The sequence below is a fragment of the Theileria annulata genome, chromosome 4 (assembly GCF_000003225.4).
Source record: "Theileria annulata chromosome 4, complete sequence, *** SEQUENCING IN PROGRESS ***".
NCBI lineage: Eukaryota > Apicomplexa > Aconoidasida > Piroplasmida > Theileriidae > Theileria > Theileria annulata.
The window spans coordinates 258,989-275,442 of NC_011098.1; the positions used below are offsets into that span (position 1 = coordinate 258,989).

Below are 16,454 nucleotides of genomic sequence, written 5' to 3' on the forward strand. Positions count from 1 at the left end.
ACAAAGAGTAAATATTGCCTTAATAAGAAGTTACAAGTGACCTTGGTCACCACCAATGAAGTATACAATCAATAATATTACGTATGTGAGAAAGTTTAACCACTGACTAATGATGGAAGGAATTATAATTACCTTATTCTTAATCTCTCTGGCAGGTTTGAGGTCTTCGTCTTTGATGTCGGCGTCGCTGGTGTCTTGGGTTTCTTCGGTGACAAGATTGCCATAGTGAGTGTTCCAGGTGGCGTTTTTGACTTGCTTGTACTTAGCTATTTCATAGTACGTTTTAAGGCCTATTTCTATATCCCCCAAGAGCCTCGTAAGTTATGTTGAGGTGACCAAACATTTCCTTTTAATCTGAGGAAAGCGATTATGACTGGTGGAAATATGGTGACTATGAGATGTCCCATACCAACAACTAACATAAGTGTAGGAGAGACTATATGTGGATGAACTGCATTAGTATCAAACTTTTCAGTAAATATATGACCATAAGGAACAGTGGCAGTTATAGGTTTACCAGTAATAGTAATAGTCTTACCATCAGTAGTTGTAAGAGTAATAGTATTAGGAGCACCATCAGGATTAGTAGGACCCTTCTTAAAATAAGCAGTAGTAGTATCAGTAGTCTCACGACCATCCTCACCCCCAACAGTATCCTTAATTTTAATAGAAAGAGCATGAGCAGTATCAGCAGTAGCAGTACCCTTATCCTGATTATAAGTAGCAATTGCCTTGCCCTTGTTGTCAGTTACGGTGATTTTAGTGATATTATTAGCAGTAAGATTAGCAGGTTCAAGATCCTCAGGATAAGTAACCTTAGGAGGAGCCTTAGCATTCTTAGTACTATTATGATAAGTAACTACATCTTTTTGAGTATCATGATAGTGGCCATAAGCGAGTGCCCAAACGACAAAGACAATCAGTAATGGTGAGACCATAGATGCCTTAATATCTTCAAGATTACCGAATCCTTCAGCGAATATATGCCCATACTGAACAATAATTTTAGCATCAGCATCATTTATAGTACCAGTAGTCTCAGCATTAAGCTCATTTTTGAGTGTAAATGTGTAACGGATATTAGTTTTAGGATGCTTAACATGATATTATGTAGTATCATTAGGAGGAAGAGTTTGCTTAAGTTCTTTAACAATATTCTGAGCATTAGCAGTGGTAATCTCAGTCATACCCTTCTCAGCCATATTCTTAGGCTTAGGAACAGCAGCTGAAATTTCCTTAGAGCCATATTTGATAGTAAGATGATTAGGAGCAGGATCCACCCTAACAGTGGCAGCGTTAGTAGTGGTAAGACCAAGAGTAGTAAGAGCACTACCAGTAATATCAGTAATCTCAATATCAGTATACTTACCCCCAGCATACTTATCCTTCTGATCATATGTAATTTTAATAGTAAGATTATTCTTATTAGTATCCACATTAACAGTACAACCTTTAACAGGAATAGCAAGATCAGCAAGAGCATCAAGAGCAGCCTCAGGAGAAGCAGGTTCAGTTATTTCAATATCAATTTTGAGAGTAGCAGTCTTACCATCCTTATTAGGAGTAATAGTGGCCTTAGTGGCAGTAGCAATCTGAGCAGTAGCAGTAGGAGGAGTACCCTTAGTAACCCTAGCCTTACCATTAATATATTCAACAGTACCGGTTGTAATTTTAACCGTACCCGCAATTTTAATAGGCTCACCCTCAGTAACCTTATTAGTAGGAATACCAGTTATGATGATTTTATTGATATCCTTAGTAGTAGTATAAGTAATTGTACCATTAAAAGGACCAGTAGCCATGTGATTCTCCGTAATGGAGTGAGCAAATAAAGATTGAGGCAAGTAATCTTATGGATAATCATGATATCAAAGAGGTGCCATATCTAAGCATGAACAGGAACGTGTTTATAGGTTTGGGGTTGTCCTGATGGGTCTGGGCATTCTGCTGCTTCTCCTGATTCGTCATTCGCTTTTCCTTGGTGATCTTTGTATTCTGTCCAGCCATGGAAACCATTATTAGTTCTCTTATTTCCATGCCATACGTATTTAGTTGATGGAGACAAGTCTGACGACATACTAAAGATGCATGGAACAATGATGGAGTAGAACTTAACATCTTTATAACAAAATCCGATATTGTCATAGACAGCTTTGAGATCCTCCCAGTCTTGTTTGACAGTAGTCTGAGCAGTACCTAGTTTGTTGAATGCATTTTTGACCTCATTGAATTTGTCTTTAACATTTTTGGCATTAACATGGGCCTCATTATCAGTTTTATCACGTAGATTTGTGACGTTATCTTTTAGAGTATCGGCTGCCTGTTGGAGTGCAGTAGCACTAGCAGCCTGAGCAGCGGCTCTAAGTTTTTCGACCGCTTTATGTAGTTTGTTAAGGTTTAACATTTGGTTGTAGATAAGTTTGAGTGCCTCAAATTCAGATTTTACCGTTAACTTATCATTTAGTTCATTGTATGCCATTTCAACTACTTCGAAACTGGTTATTACATTGTTGGCATGAGTCTGAGTACCACCTGAACCGGCTAGTTGTCCAGCTGCTGTATCAATCTGTCCTGCAAAGTGTTTGATGAGTGCCATACAAAGTGCTTGGAATTGGGTATTGACCTGGGTCCAGGCATCTTCAACGGCTTTGACCTTTGCTTCAGGAGAATCTGAACGTGATGATAGTTGTGCTGCTTCTAGTTTTTGTTTATATTCTTTGTATTTAGGATGTGCTGCCAGTTTTTGGTATGCGGCCTTGACCTTGCCGAATGCTACTATTACTGCTATGGCCCTGCCATAATCTTGAGTACTGGATAGTGCCTCTGCGGTCTTATATAGACTGGTTTCATCACCACCATCATCACCTTTGGCTGCAGTGGCTAGATTTGTTGCTAGCTGTTTAAGTTCTTCAAGTTCACCCTCCTTTATATTGCTGGCATCTCTGTTAAGATCTGAGGCCTTATCACGTAGTGTACCGGCTGCAGCACCGACATTAGTAGCACCAGCACCTTGAGCCTTGGTTTTAAGTGCTCCGGCCTTATCCTTTAGTTGTGTGGCTTTAGTCTGGAGTTCAGGTGGAACATTATTGCTTTGGATGTCATAATCCCTGGTGTTGGTAAGATGTTCTTCAAGTCTTTCATGTTTTAGTGTAACATCTGACGTTCCCAAACAATTAACGATGCAGCCAATATACTATCCGGTGCTGATGCTGAACTTAGTACTCAAGCCAACGAACTTAGGGATGCAGCCAGTAATCCCGGTGGTAGTACAGAAAGCCTCAAACAGAAAGCAACCCAACTAGTAAAAGCCATCAATTCTGGTTCAGCTGCTGATACTCAGGCCACTGATGTCATAGATAAATTCGAAGCAGTCAGAATCAAGTACAATCTACTAACAGCTAATAGGAACTACGAATCACATAAAGATAATCCTGCAGTAAAAGCTGTTGATGCAGCCTACACAGCTATTAAGAAACTTTACGATACTATCCTCAATGTTAAGAAGGCCAAACTACTTAAAGATCAAGCTGCAGGTATGTCAACCGATGCCTCTCAACTACATACCAATCCCACCTCACTAGCCGATCAAGCTAAGGATGGTACTACTTCTGACGATGCACTTAAACAAAAAGCTGGTGCAGAGGCTAACAAAGGACTCCGAGGAAAGGCCGATGCACTATATCAGGCAGCCAATGCACTTAAGAATGCAGTTCAAACTGCTAAAGGTAATGATGGCCAGGCTGCCAGTAATCTTGCCGCTGAAGTCGGTGCTAGTGATCAGGCTCCTACTGGTGATCCTACTAATCTTCGACAGGCACTCGCAGCACTTGCTGATGCTCAAGGTAATGATCTAACTGAGAAGGCCAGAGAGGTTAAAGAAAAATACTATGATGTAAAATCTAAATTCGAAGCAGTTCAGAAACAAAAAGATAAATATACTAAAAATAAGGGTCAAGAACAATATCCTCTAGTTGTAGAGGCATGGAATGCTTTTAATACTAAGTATAACTATGTTAAGTTCGACAAACACGCCATCGACGGAGGACACGAACGTCGGAGATTTAACGATGCTCCTGAGTATGATGTCGATGGCGGTACTCTTGGTAGTAGACTTAAACTTAAAGCAGGGGAACTACAGACTGCGGCCACAGAACTTAAAGACAAGGCTCAGAATGCTGGTGTTAGTGAACTTAGTACACATAAATATAATGCCCAAAAACTAGCCTCTGAAGCCCAGAAACTAGCCGCCAATAGTTCTGGAGAGGCTTCTAATCATGCCACCAGTGTAATAGACAAATTCAACAATCTGGAAATTGCATACGATGGACTAGGTCCTGCTGACAAGCCTAAGGTCAAATCCGAATTCGAAGCTGTCAAACATATATACGACCGAATGCTCAATGTCACTAAAGCCACCAAACTTAAAACTCAGGCTACTACTATTAAAAGTCAGGCAGGGACACTATATGGTAAAGCCAACACACTAGCCGGTGCCTCTGGAGTATCTGAAAAACAAGATCTTACAGACCCAGTAGAAGCACTCAAAAAAGCTATAGGAGCCAATGAACGTGTCCCTGGTCTCCAAAAGGCCCTCTCTGATCTCAAAACTGCTGAGGTAGGTAATCTCAGGGACTTAATTACCAGGGCCCAGGAGGTAATCAATAAATACAACGCAGTCAAATCCGCCTACCAAGCTGTTGAGGAAAAATCAGCTCAATATCGAAGTGCTCTTACAGCAGGTGGTGGTACTGAAAAGCCATACACCGATGTTGTATCTAAATTCGGACAACTTGAAGGAGCCTACAACAAGGCCAAGTGTAAGGCTATCACTCCTATTTTTGACAAAGAGTGGATTAGATAAACAACATGAAATTTCAAATCATAGAAAATTGGAAGACATCCAAAATAATGATTGTCAGTCACAAGTTCCTTTTCTATCTTCTTGACTTCATCAGACTGATTCTTAACGAAGAAACGGTTTGAAGCAAGACCTAGATATAGACCCTTCAGGTATCCAAACTCAGGATCATCAGTATGTGACCACAGTAGATTATCATTGTATGTGATCTTAACACACTTGACGGAATCTTTAAACTCATAACCATATCTTGACTCGAATATTATTGCATCATATTCATTCTCAGTCAGGAGATGATACTTGGATGTACCCTCTTCCAGGGAGTACATCTTGATGCCCGAGAAATCACTCTTTTCCTGAGTAATGTCTTCCCAGCACTGTCCTTTACCAGACTTCCTAAGTAGTACAAAGTTACCACTTTGTAGCAGAATGGACAGGAATTTCTCATCCTTACCAGAACCCATCAATACTGCCTTGAGACCATGATCCTCTGGTTCAGCAGTCCATATCTCCAACTCTTTCTTCACAATCTTGGTGATTGTCAAATTGGGCTTAGGATTGAAATGACCGAAGTTTCTTGTGGATCTATACTCAAATAGATCATTATCCTTATTCTTGTCAATATCAAGAACAATGGTAGTTTCAGAGACCCACTTATCATCCACCTCGTGGAAGTGCTTAACCTGATTATTGTTGAGGAATATGTTAATGTTCTTAACGCTTGTTTCTACACCATAGACCGTGACCTTGGTTGAACACTCATCATCCTTTTTTGCTTTCCAAAAAGTATGATCTTCAGAAAATGTTTTACCGAGCTTTACGGTTTTGAATTCGTATCCAGGCTTTGCAGTGAAAGTCCTCGTCTCACCTTCATGGACAAAGTCATAACCAATGGTACTCGAAGTCTTATCCACGTCAAGGATAATTTTGTTAGAAGAAGGCTTCCAACCATCAACAGTACCATCATCACCAAAGTGTAATATATCACCATTCAACAGGTATATGCTAACGTTAAGTCCACTGGTATCAACGAGAACCTTAGTGGAATATTTTTTGGGATCTTTCGTATTCCAAATAACTGAAACATCTTTGACTCGGGAGAATATTGAGTTACCCTTGGAAGTGTAGACCATAATGTTTCTGTTATGATCGATAGTAAAATCAAAGTCGTCAGTACTATCATAGTCGAGTCCTTCAGAAACAGTACTAAGTTGGACATCAGATATATTTTAAAGGAACTAAAACACAAATATCATTTTGATCATTGACATGGAACTCCTTGGGATCATACTTTAGACTGGTGATGCTGACATCACTCGCGGTGAGATTTCCAGTGCCACTACCACCGAGACTAACACCGGATGCTATAAGACCACCTCTTATATCTAGATTGCCGGTGAGATTACCAGGTTTGGTGACAGTGATTTTGCCTGTGAGGGTGGTACCTCGACTACCTGTGATATTGAGGGTTAGAGTGTCACCTGGTTTGAGATCGGTATTGGTCCTGAGTTGTTGATCACCAGGGAGACTCTTGACAGTGTCCTTAGTGTCTTTGGTGATTGTAACAGTGGCACCGGTGAGATTTGTGTTGGCAATTCCGGCGAGGCTGATGGTGAGTCCTTCGGTAGTTGTGAGAGTACCAGTAGCCTCGGTGTGGGTCAGGGATAGTGATAGGTTAGCTGTGGCCTTGAAATTGCCAGTGCCGGTGATACATGCGTGTACTATTGAAAGTCCGCTGAGTTTGACCTGACCAGAGGTATTAGAAATGGTACCTAAAGTTATTTTATTTTTGGTAACTAGATCAGATTTTGATGTAAGAGCACGATTATCATCACTGGTGAGACTAAAGTTAGTATTTTTGAGAACAGTAAGAGTAGTAGCTGGGAGGGTTAGAGTACCACTCTGGACTGTGACTCCAGAACCATCTTCAGCATTTTGGAATTGGAGAGAGCTAGTTACATCTCCAGTGAAGGTTAGAGGACTTAGGAGATTTCCACTAGTACCACTGGTGATTGTGATCTTACCAGTAACGGTGAGATCACCTGCGATACCACCGGCGGTGGCAGTACCTTCGAGGTTTAGAGTATCACTGTTCGCGAGACTGGTATCTGTTGTGAGTGCACCATCATCTTTGGTGAGTTTAATATTGTTTATGGTAACCGGACCGGTTATGGTTGTGAGATCATGTGCGGGATTGTTAGAAGTGATTTCCATGGTTGCAGTACCACCCAGACTACCACTACCACCAGTTACATTGATACCAGCAAGAGCACTAGGAGTGTTGGCGTTGAGACTATCACTATTGGTTACAGTGATAGTATTACTAGTACCATTATTGAGCTTTAGAGTTCCAGCTAGACGTCCTGTTAGAGTTATGGTTTCTCCAAGAGATCCCGCCTTAGTAACTATTATGGTACCTTCAATCTTGGTCTCATCACCACTAGTAGCAGGAGCAGTTCCACTGAGGTTTAGTATGTCACCAGCCTGGAGCTTAGTTTCGATTGTGAGCTGGGTGCTACCAGCTTTGCTGAGAGTGGTTTGGGTGATTTTTTTGATGGGACCATCATGTTCACTACCACCTTTATTGGTGGCTTTGATTGTGGCAATAGCTTCAAGTCCACCAATGCCAGCTTTGATAGTGTTATTATTAAGGTAAAGTTGAGCACTACTAAGACTAGAGTCACCACTACCGCAATCACATCGTTCAGTGGTACCTTCACCACGTTCAGGAGGATTGCCACCCTTACAAGCCTTCTTGTGATATGTTCCCCAATTACCCATAGGTATATAGGGATTAATATTATAGTTTTTCATTATGCCGATGATGTAGGGAATTAATAAAGATGACAGCTATAGAGATCTTAATAACTATAAGTATATCAAAGAAGTGCCATATCCAAGCATGAACAATGGCTTTAGCTTCTTCAGTGTCGTCGCAGTCTTGTGATCCTGTTTTGGGTTTGTGTTCGGATGCATATTTTTGCCAGCCGCCAAATCCACCAAGTAAACAACCAAGAGGATTACATAGGTTAGGAAATTTAACCACTGAGTAGCAATTGAAGGAACAATGATCCAGTTGAACTTATTACTTTTGTCATCGGCTGTGGCTTCGTTTTTGCTGGGGTCGCCGTCGGTGCCTTTGTATGTTACTTTCTGAATTATATCCATAAAGTTACCTAGTAGCATACTTGGCAAACACCAAAGTTCAAGTGCACTACCCAATTACTACCATATCAATACCCTTAAATAGTCCTGCTATATTACACTATTATCAATTAAAATCATTATTTAGATCAACAAAACATTAAACTTTATAATATAAAATGATATATATTAACGTATATAGTTATTGATAATAATTAAACTGTTTGATTTTACGCTTAGAGTATTCGCGCTTAAAGTTTGAAGACGATATTGACAAATTATTATCCTTTTCACCTTCTTCCCGAGTCCAAGTTGCTATATAAAGGCTTCCGATATTTTTAAGAGCATATTTATACTTTCTAACTTTACCTAAAGTAAGATTTAAGAAAATAGTCTCTATTACCCATTTTTAAGGCATTTCCTTTGTAAAATATATTAGAAGATTTTTTCAGCTTATTTTTATCCAGGGGATATGCCCTCTCACTTCCCATACTGTCGTCGCTGTCGCCCACAACATCATCATACTCAACTTCATTGGCAAAGTTTTCTTCAGTATTTGGTCTTTCGGGACTATTCACCTCAACATTGTCAATTATATTTTCATACTCATTAAAATCCATAAATATTTTCAAAGAAATTAAATTTTGAATGTTATTACAAATTCGTATTGGGTGTGTAATAGTTGAGAATTTTGTTTCTTGATTTTACTGTTTATTTCTTCTTATTTTTATTTTTGTTGATTTTCCTTTTTATTTTTATTTTTATTTTATTCCCAAATGGTAGTTAATTCTTTTGACGAGTTTAGAAGATCGTTGAACTCTCCTATCCTCTCAAGATCGAATTTTTCTCATAATCTCAACTCCAAATTTGGAAACAACTACGACAGGAACTTTGGTAAATATAGCTCAAATCTGAACAATTGGGACAGATATAACAATTTAAACAACTTTGATAAGTATAACTTACGGGACAATTTCGACAAATACGACTCTCGATTCGAGAGCAGATTTGATTTTCAGAATAAACTCAACAACTACGAAAATTATAACAACTACAACACTTACAATACTGACAATGACTATAACAGATATGACTACAACAGATACAACGGTGACTACAACAGATATAATGGTGAAAATTATAATAGATATGACAACTTGGATAGACTTGACAAGTATAATACTGGTTTTAGTAAGAATTATAACAACTTGTACAATAGTGATGATTTATTTGATATTCCCAACTATTTAAAGAGTGTTGATCCTTACAACACTCCTCAAAACAGGTACAATAATTACACTCCGGATAAATGGAACGAGCCGAAGCTCTGTAACTATAACACAAACTTAAATGTTTCTAATCGTTTCGATATGAATAACGAGAAATTGGATAAGATTAAAGAGAACTTGAGTTCTTTAAATAAATTTGACTTTAATACTTTCGGTTTGAACTCTTCAAACAATTTAGATTTAAACTATAAATCTTACGGGAATACTCCTTATAAATCAGTTTTAAGGGATCCTTACAAATCAACCTATGATCCTTGTAAATCCACCGATCCCTATAGATCCACCTATGATAATTATAAATCCAACTACGATCCCTATAAACCTTATGATACTTTTAAATCTAATTTTGATCACACCAACAAATTTAACTACGATCCCACCAAATCTAATTTCGATCCCTATAAGTCTAATGATTTCACCAAATCTAATTTCCAACCCTATAACTCAACATCGCATTTGTATAAATCGTATAGAAGTCCTTATAAAGAAACTTCATACGCTGATATGAAATACAAGACTTCATTATCAAATATGGACATTGATAATTTATACCTAAGGGCCAAGGAACTTAAGGAGAAGTTACTGTCAATTAAAAACTAATTTCATTTCCTTTTACGCTTAACTACATACTTTTCAGTGTTATTTAGTAATTTAGTTATATTTTTCCTCTTGGCTCTCTTCTCCTCAACTTTACACTTGACAGGACTAGTCTCATTCTTAACTTGCAAATTGTTATTTAACTGGTTAGATTTAATATTCTTTGGTTGAAATTTATATTCCTTAACCTCAGGAATGGGTTCTAATTTACTCTTGAACTCAGTAACAGGTTCTAATTTACTCTTGAACTCAGTAATAGGTTCTAATTTACTCTTGAACGAGTCTATGCGATTTTCATGAGCGATATTCAGTAGAGAAAACTTTGTTGCAAAGGTTAATTCAAATTTATATAGTTTAAGAATTAGTGTATTTTTCAGGCTTTCAACCATGTTCAAATCCGCTTCAGTGAGTGAATAACTAATTTCATGGTGGTCATGGACTGAAACAACACCCTGAGCGATTTTAATGAAGTTAACTTCCTTTTCACGCAAGTTCAAGATCATGTCATTTAAGTAACTGTAGTAGCCGTTAGGATCCTCAGGTTCAACCTTATTATTAATATGCACTAGAGCATTATCTGATGGATTATATACAACATTGTAGAGGAATATGTTATAGATATTTTTATAGTGTGATAGTATTTCTCTACACTGTACGTTATCCGGTAATTTATACTTGTTATTGCCTACTAAATACTGTAACAGAGTCTCAATAGTTTTATACTGTAACATCAGTTTACAGGCCACTTTTATCCCTATTCCACCAATGTGATACTTGTCATCATAGTCAGTACCACTCAGTATACAAATCATTATAAATTTCTCATAGTCTACTACTTTCAACATATTCCCATCCAAGTCATATGGTATATCTACAAAATCCACTTCATTACTCTTATTAGTATCTCCAAATTCCATTTTATCACATTGTAAATTATTTGTACCAACATTTTGTGTACTGACGTGTGTGTTCAAGTGTGTATTCCCGGGTGTATTAATGGGTGTGCTGGTATTTTGTGTATTCCCTTGTGTATTAGTGGTTGATATTTTTTTGGGTAAGTGTACTAGTTTGTTTTGTTTATTGAAAAATGGTATATTTAGTTCCACACCCTTCCCCTCTTTATTCAATTTATATATAATTTTAGGACATCCATAGACTATTAAGTCACTATCTTCACTAATTGCAAAGTCTGCAACTCCTATAGAATATTAAATTAATATAATCAAACCGGTACGACAGAGATATGAAATTTGTGCATCAGCTTCATAGGGTGATACTACTACTGTAACATTGATTTTCTTACATATTGTTATAACTCTATGGACAATTTCAGGTGTTATCTGTATCGCCTGCATACATTTTCTCATAATTTCCGTATTGATTTTGCCTTTATTTTTATGAATCATTTCCATAGCTTCTGATCTGGCTTTATTTCTCCTCTCACGTCTCATCATATTTTCATTCTTTTTTGCTGGCATTTCGTAGCCATCAAATACTAAATATTATGAATACAAATTGGTTTACCCATAATTGGAGTAATATTAAGCTTAATTAGTAGTTGAAGCATTGAAATAATAAATTTCATATATTTATCACAAATTTCATTTCTAACATTGGCTACTGCTGATGATATTAAACCACGATGGATCCAACACATAGCATCAATAGCTGCTACACATCCAGAATATTTCTTTATATTAACATTTTTTTCATTAGATTTCAAATGTTGCTAAATAAAATTAATAGTTATTAAATAAATAATTAAATTATGTTGGAGTAGATTTGGTACCAGAAGATTCGTTACTCCCATAGTGACTATTATTCCATTACTAATATATTACAGATATAAATTATATATATTTAATTTAAAAAATTATTTTTTACTATATATTTAATGATATTTACTACACTTTTATCCAATTTTTCAATATCACCACGTATTAATTGTAAAATCGTTGGGGGACGTATTGGTATAGAATATTTAATTCCATTTTTATATTTTTCACAAATTGATGATTTATAACTATATGGTGATTTTATTGTTTCTAGTCTTTTTAACATTTGTTCATATTTTATAGGATTTGTATATCTAATTAATGCACTTGGTTGTTTATATATTTTATTTATATATGGAAATACTATTGATTTTTTATTTCTTTTATATTTATTCATTTTATTTCTTAAATATTTTTCTAATATACTCATTTCTTCACATTCCAACATCTTATTCACTATTCCATTACTGATTCCATCCATACTAGTACCGTTACCTATACCATCACCTATACCATCAACCATACCATCAACAATTCCATTATTAATATTATTATTTGATCTGTAATTTCTTTTTTTATTGGAAATTATATTGGATTCATTTGATTTTGGAAAATTTTTGATTCTTGAATTAATCCATTTTTTAATTTCATCTTTGGAATCTATAGTATTACCTTCTTTATTTTTTATATGTTTCAGTTTATGTATTTCCAGAATATTTATTGGTCCATTGAAATTACAATTTTCATAATTACAATTTATATGTAAATCATTTATATGATCCAATAATTGTTTTTCATTATTAAAATATATATTACAAACATTACAAATTTTCCTATAAAAATATTTAATAATAATTACTTACCTATACTTAATTTCATTATATCTATTTCTACTAATATTATTAGTAATAAAGTTATTGGTAAAGTTATTGTATGTATTATTATAGGTAAAATTAGTAGTATTGGTATTATTATTAGTAAAGTTATTGGTTAGATTATATGTATTAGTATTGAAATTATTATAATATGGTTGATAATAATTAATATTATAATTTGTATAATAATAAATATTATTTATCATATTAAATAATTAATTTTATATAAATTAATTTATTAATATTATTTCCCCATTCCATAAATTATTATTCTTTTAAATTTTATTATTCATTAAATTATTCATTAAATTATTTTTTAAATTTTATTATTTATTATATTATTAATTTTATTATATATTATGGAAATATTAAAATATATATTAGAAGATTCTTATAATATTAATATTAAGGTAAATATTATATAATTTATTTTTTTTTTTAGGAATTATATAAAAAAATAACTAATCTTACTTCTTATGATGATTTATTAATTACTATTAAAAAAATATTAATTTCTAATAATATTTATCAAATTTATAAATCTATTATTATTTTAAATTATCTTCTAAAATATAATATAACACATTATTCATTGGATATACCATTGGATATACTATCACAAAATCAATCTGATATACAATTGAATATACGGTTAAAAAAAAGTTTAGATGTAAATTTAGAAGAAATTATTAATATAATAATACAAATTGTAAGTTAATAATAAAATTAAATTTGTTTATAGAATAATGAAATAATAAATTTCCAATTATTAAATTTATTATATAATATTGTAATATATTTAATAGAAAATATAAATTTACATTTATTAAATTTAATATTAATAAATATTAATCGTATTTATGGATATGATTTATTAAAATATAAAATTATTATTAAAATTTATCAAATCTATACCAAATATAAATTAAATTTGATTAATATAACTGTATTATACAATATTTTAAATTCAATCACTAATAAAACTGATGAGTTATTTGATGTTACTGATGTTACTGGATTAACTACTGAAACTACTGATGTTACTGAATTATCTGTTGTTAATGAATTAAAGGTTAAATTATTTAGAGAAGAAATTTATAATATAATATATAAAATAAATCCAATAGATAATTTAATATATAATGATATAAATTATCTATTATATCTACTAAAATTGAGATATACTAACAACACTGTAAATACTAACAATAACACTGTTAATACACTTAACACAGTTAATAAACATATTACTGTTAATATGAATAATATATATAATTTATTATTAAAACAATTTGATAATGAATTTGATGGAATCACTACCACTACTACTACCACTACTACTACCACTACTGATATCGGTACAATAATTGAGATTATGTATTATATTATTGAAATATTGAATAAAGATTTATTTTTATTACAAATTAATTTTATTATAACAATTTTAAACAAATTATTCAAGTAATTTTTTATAAAATTATATTTTTTTTAGTAATGAAGATATATTAAAGAATTTTAGTGGAAGTTTATATAAATTATTAAAAATTATTAATAATAAATGTATTGATTTTAATTATTTATTAAATATTAATAAATTAAAGATTATTATAAATTTAAAATTAACTGGAGGTAAATTTAAAAAGTATCAAATGTTGATTTAGGTGTAACTGGTAACATAGGAATAACTGGTAACATAGGAGTAACTGGTAACATAGGTGTAACTGGTAACATAGGAATAACTGGTAACATAGAAATCTCTAATAATATCCATTTGTCTAATGATTTGGAAGATATATTATTATTATATGTATTTATATGTAATGATATGGAAGATATAAAAGAAATAATTAATATATTAATGAAAAATAATATAAAATTAAGAAATGATGAAATTTATTTAAATTTATTAAATTATTTTAATTATTTTGATGAAAAATTATTATATCAATTTTTTCATTATATTAAACAAATTAATTTATATAATCAAATTTTTCATCAAATTTTCAAATCAATAATTTAATTTAATACATATTATATAATTTTAATATAATTTTATTTAGAATTTTATATAATTTTATAATTTTGCTGCTGTTATATAATTTTAATATAATTTTATTAAATTTTATTGAGAATTTCGCTGCTCTTACACAATTTTAATATAATTTTATTAAATTTACACTTATTATAGAGTTTTATAAAATTTATTATAAATTCCATATATCATGTATATTTTAAAAATTATATTTATAATTGACCAATATATATAGTTTTATCATTAGAACATGATGCTATTATTGGTATTTTAGGATGTAATTGTGCATCATTTACTGTACCTAATAATAATATTAATTTTAAAAATATTTATTAATATTAAACTATAAAATTATTTTGACATACCAATATGACCTGGTAATTGATATAATATTTTATCATCTATAGTATCAATTATATATACAAATTGATCTGATGAACCACTACAAATTATAGAATTTCTACCCCAATGACTTTTTATTAAATTCTTTTCATTATTATGTTTTGGACCATATAATGTTTTTATTATTCTATTACCATATGGTAATATATTCCATAATATCAATTTATTATCCATTGAGTTTGATAATAATATTGTATTTTCTTCATTCAAATCCAAACTCGTTATAGAATCCATACATCCTTTCAATTCCATATATATTCTATTCTCATTTCTTACATCATATATCTATAATATCAATTATATTAAAATACTTAATCTAACTCTAATCCTAATCTAAAGTCTAATCTAAACCGTAATCTAAGTCTAGTATAAGTCTACTATACTCTAAGTCTAGTATAAGTCTACTATACTCTAAGTCTATCTACTCCTACTCTAAGTCTATCTACTCCTACTCTAAGTCTATCTACTCCTACTCTAAGTCTATCTACTCCTACTCTAAGTCTAATTTAAACCCTAATCTAAGTCTTATTTAAACCCTAATCTAAGTCTATCTACTCCTAATCTAAGTCCTATTTAAACCCTAATCTAAGTCCTATCTAAAGTCGACTCTAAATCTTATCTACTCTACTCTAATCTAATCTTAAACTATATCTACTCCAGTCTACTTAATACTACTCTACTCTACACTACTATAATCCTAATCTAAGCCTACTCTAAGTCTACTCTACTCTAAGTCTACTCTAACTCTACTATACTCTTATCTACTCTAATCTACTCTTATCTACTCTAATCTACTCTTATCTAAGTCTACTCTAATCCTAGTCTAATCTTATCTACTCTAAATCTAAATCTTATCTAAGTCTACTCTACTCTACTCTACTCTAATCCTATTCTTATTGGGATACTCGTATTATATTGTCTAATGAACCAGAATATATAAAATTATAATTTGGATCAGTAGTAACTGCAAGAATTTGAAAATCATGTGAAATCGAACTGGTATAGCTTTTACATCTGGAATCCCAAATTTTAACAGTACCATCATCCGAACCAGTAATTAATAAACCATTTAATATATTTCTTGCTGGATAACAACTATTTACAATACCACAATGTCCTTCTAAATAATATACTATTATATTATTGGAACTAACGTAGTTTACGTATTCTTTTAGTATAATTTATATCCCAAACTGCTGAAGTAAAATCAGCCGAACATGAATATAAATAATTAGAATTTTTATTCCAATGTAATTCTAATATAGCATTTTTATGTCCTGTTAATACACCAAAATTATTACATTCACCATAAGCTTCATATAATAGGATTTGTTTATCTTTACCACCTGATGCTAAAAATTGTCCATCTTGTGAAAATTCTATTGTATATATTTCACTTTCATGTCCAGTTAATAACATAACTGGAAAATTTAATACACTATCATCTTCTAGATTCATTTTATTAAATATTATAACTGATGG

At 32.4% G+C, this 16,454-nt stretch overlaps 11 protein-coding genes across 11 annotated transcripts, besides 4 other annotated features; 3 read left to right on the forward strand and 8 right to left on the reverse strand.

Annotated features, from left to right (window-relative positions):
- Window positions 1–296: 296 nt before the first annotated feature.
- Window positions 297–938, reverse strand: TA09255 (uncharacterized protein; the record flags this gene model as incomplete). Its single annotated transcript, XM_947727.1, has 1 exon — window positions 297–938. The coding sequence occupies one exon, from the start codon at window positions 936–938 to the stop codon at window positions 297–299; it is 642 nt and encodes a 213-aa protein (XP_952820.1).
- Window positions 357–425: a sequence feature (1 probable transmembrane helix predicted for TA09255 by TMHMM2.0 at aa 172-194).
- Window positions 888–938: a sequence feature (Signal peptide predicted for TA09255 by SignalP 2.0 HMM (Signal peptide probability 0.998, signal anchor probability 0.000) with cleavage site probability 0.800 between residues 17 and 18).
- A 168-nt stretch (window positions 939–1,106) lies between these two features.
- On the reverse strand, window positions 1,107–1,802 carry TA09260 (uncharacterized protein; the record flags this gene model as incomplete). Its single annotated transcript, XM_947728.1, has 1 exon — window positions 1,107–1,802. One exon carries the CDS (start codon window positions 1,800–1,802, stop codon window positions 1,107–1,109), a length of 696 nt encoding a protein of 231 aa, XP_952821.1.
- Window positions 1,803–1,885: 83 nt separating this feature from the next.
- On the reverse strand, window positions 1,886–3,312 carry TA09265 (Tpr-related protein family member, putative; the record flags this gene model as incomplete). The annotated part of the gene is made up of 2 exons (XM_947729.1): window positions 1,886–3,193; window positions 3,271–3,312. The coding sequence occupies 2 exons, from the start codon at window positions 3,310–3,312 to the stop codon at window positions 1,886–1,888; spliced, it is 1,350 nt and encodes a 449-aa protein (XP_952822.1).
- Window positions 3,241–3,312: a sequence feature (Signal peptide predicted for TA09265 by SignalP 2.0 HMM (Signal peptide probability 0.914, signal anchor probability 0.002) with cleavage site probability 0.307 between residues 24 and 25).
- A 223-nt stretch (window positions 3,313–3,535) lies between these two features.
- TA09270 (uncharacterized protein) lies at window positions 3,536–4,861 on the forward strand (the record flags this gene model as incomplete). The annotated part of the gene is made up of 1 exon (XM_947730.1): window positions 3,536–4,861. One exon carries the CDS (start codon window positions 3,536–3,538, stop codon window positions 4,859–4,861), a length of 1,326 nt encoding a protein of 441 aa, XP_952823.1.
- TA09275 (SfiI-subtelomeric fragment related protein family member, putative) lies at window positions 4,801–5,991 on the reverse strand (the record flags this gene model as incomplete). The annotated part of the gene is made up of 1 exon (XM_947731.1): window positions 4,801–5,991. One exon carries the CDS (start codon window positions 5,989–5,991, stop codon window positions 4,801–4,803), a length of 1,191 nt encoding a protein of 396 aa, XP_952824.1.
- Window positions 5,992–6,076: 85 nt separating this feature from the next.
- TA09280 (uncharacterized protein) lies at window positions 6,077–7,672 on the reverse strand (the record flags this gene model as incomplete). Its single annotated transcript, XM_947732.1, has 1 exon — window positions 6,077–7,672. One exon carries the CDS (start codon window positions 7,670–7,672, stop codon window positions 6,077–6,079), a length of 1,596 nt encoding a protein of 531 aa, XP_952825.1.
- Window positions 7,673–7,726: 54 nt separating this feature from the next.
- On the reverse strand, window positions 7,727–8,622 carry TA09285 (Tpr-related protein family member, putative; the record flags this gene model as incomplete). The annotated part of the gene is made up of 3 exons (XM_947733.1): window positions 7,727–8,072; window positions 8,224–8,371; window positions 8,406–8,622. The coding sequence occupies 3 exons, from the start codon at window positions 8,620–8,622 to the stop codon at window positions 7,727–7,729; spliced, it is 711 nt and encodes a 236-aa protein (XP_952826.1).
- Window positions 7,856–7,915: a sequence feature (1 probable transmembrane helix predicted for TA09285 by TMHMM2.0 at aa 175-194).
- Window positions 8,623–8,778: 156 nt separating the features above from the next.
- TA09290 (uncharacterized protein) lies at window positions 8,779–9,891 on the forward strand (the record flags this gene model as incomplete). The annotated part of the gene is made up of 1 exon (XM_947734.1): window positions 8,779–9,891. The coding sequence occupies one exon, from the start codon at window positions 8,779–8,781 to the stop codon at window positions 9,889–9,891; it is 1,113 nt and encodes a 370-aa protein (XP_952827.1).
- Window positions 9,892–9,893: 2 nt separating this feature from the next.
- TA09295 (exonuclease 1, putative) lies at window positions 9,894–12,744 on the reverse strand (the record flags this gene model as incomplete). Its single annotated transcript, XM_947735.1, has 5 exons — window positions 9,894–11,086; window positions 11,117–11,383; window positions 11,413–11,617; window positions 11,773–12,496; window positions 12,527–12,744. The coding sequence occupies 5 exons, from the start codon at window positions 12,742–12,744 to the stop codon at window positions 9,894–9,896; spliced, it is 2,607 nt and encodes an 868-aa protein (XP_952828.1).
- Window positions 12,745–12,897: 153 nt separating this feature from the next.
- On the forward strand, window positions 12,898–14,558 carry TA09300 (uncharacterized protein; the record flags this gene model as incomplete). Its single annotated transcript, XM_947736.1, has 5 exons — window positions 12,898–12,948; window positions 12,981–13,247; window positions 13,281–13,999; window positions 14,031–14,167; window positions 14,200–14,558. 5 exons carry the CDS (start codon window positions 12,898–12,900, stop codon window positions 14,556–14,558), a joined length of 1,533 nt encoding a protein of 510 aa, XP_952829.1.
- Window positions 14,559–14,782: 224 nt separating this feature from the next.
- TA09305 (U5 snRNP-specific subunit, putative) lies at window positions 14,783–16,430 on the reverse strand (the record flags this gene model as incomplete). Its single annotated transcript, XM_947737.1, has 4 exons — window positions 14,783–14,871; window positions 14,936–15,257; window positions 15,878–16,092; window positions 16,127–16,430. 4 exons carry the CDS (start codon window positions 16,428–16,430, stop codon window positions 14,783–14,785), a joined length of 930 nt encoding a protein of 309 aa, XP_952830.1.
- Window positions 16,431–16,454: the final 24 nt, after the last annotated feature.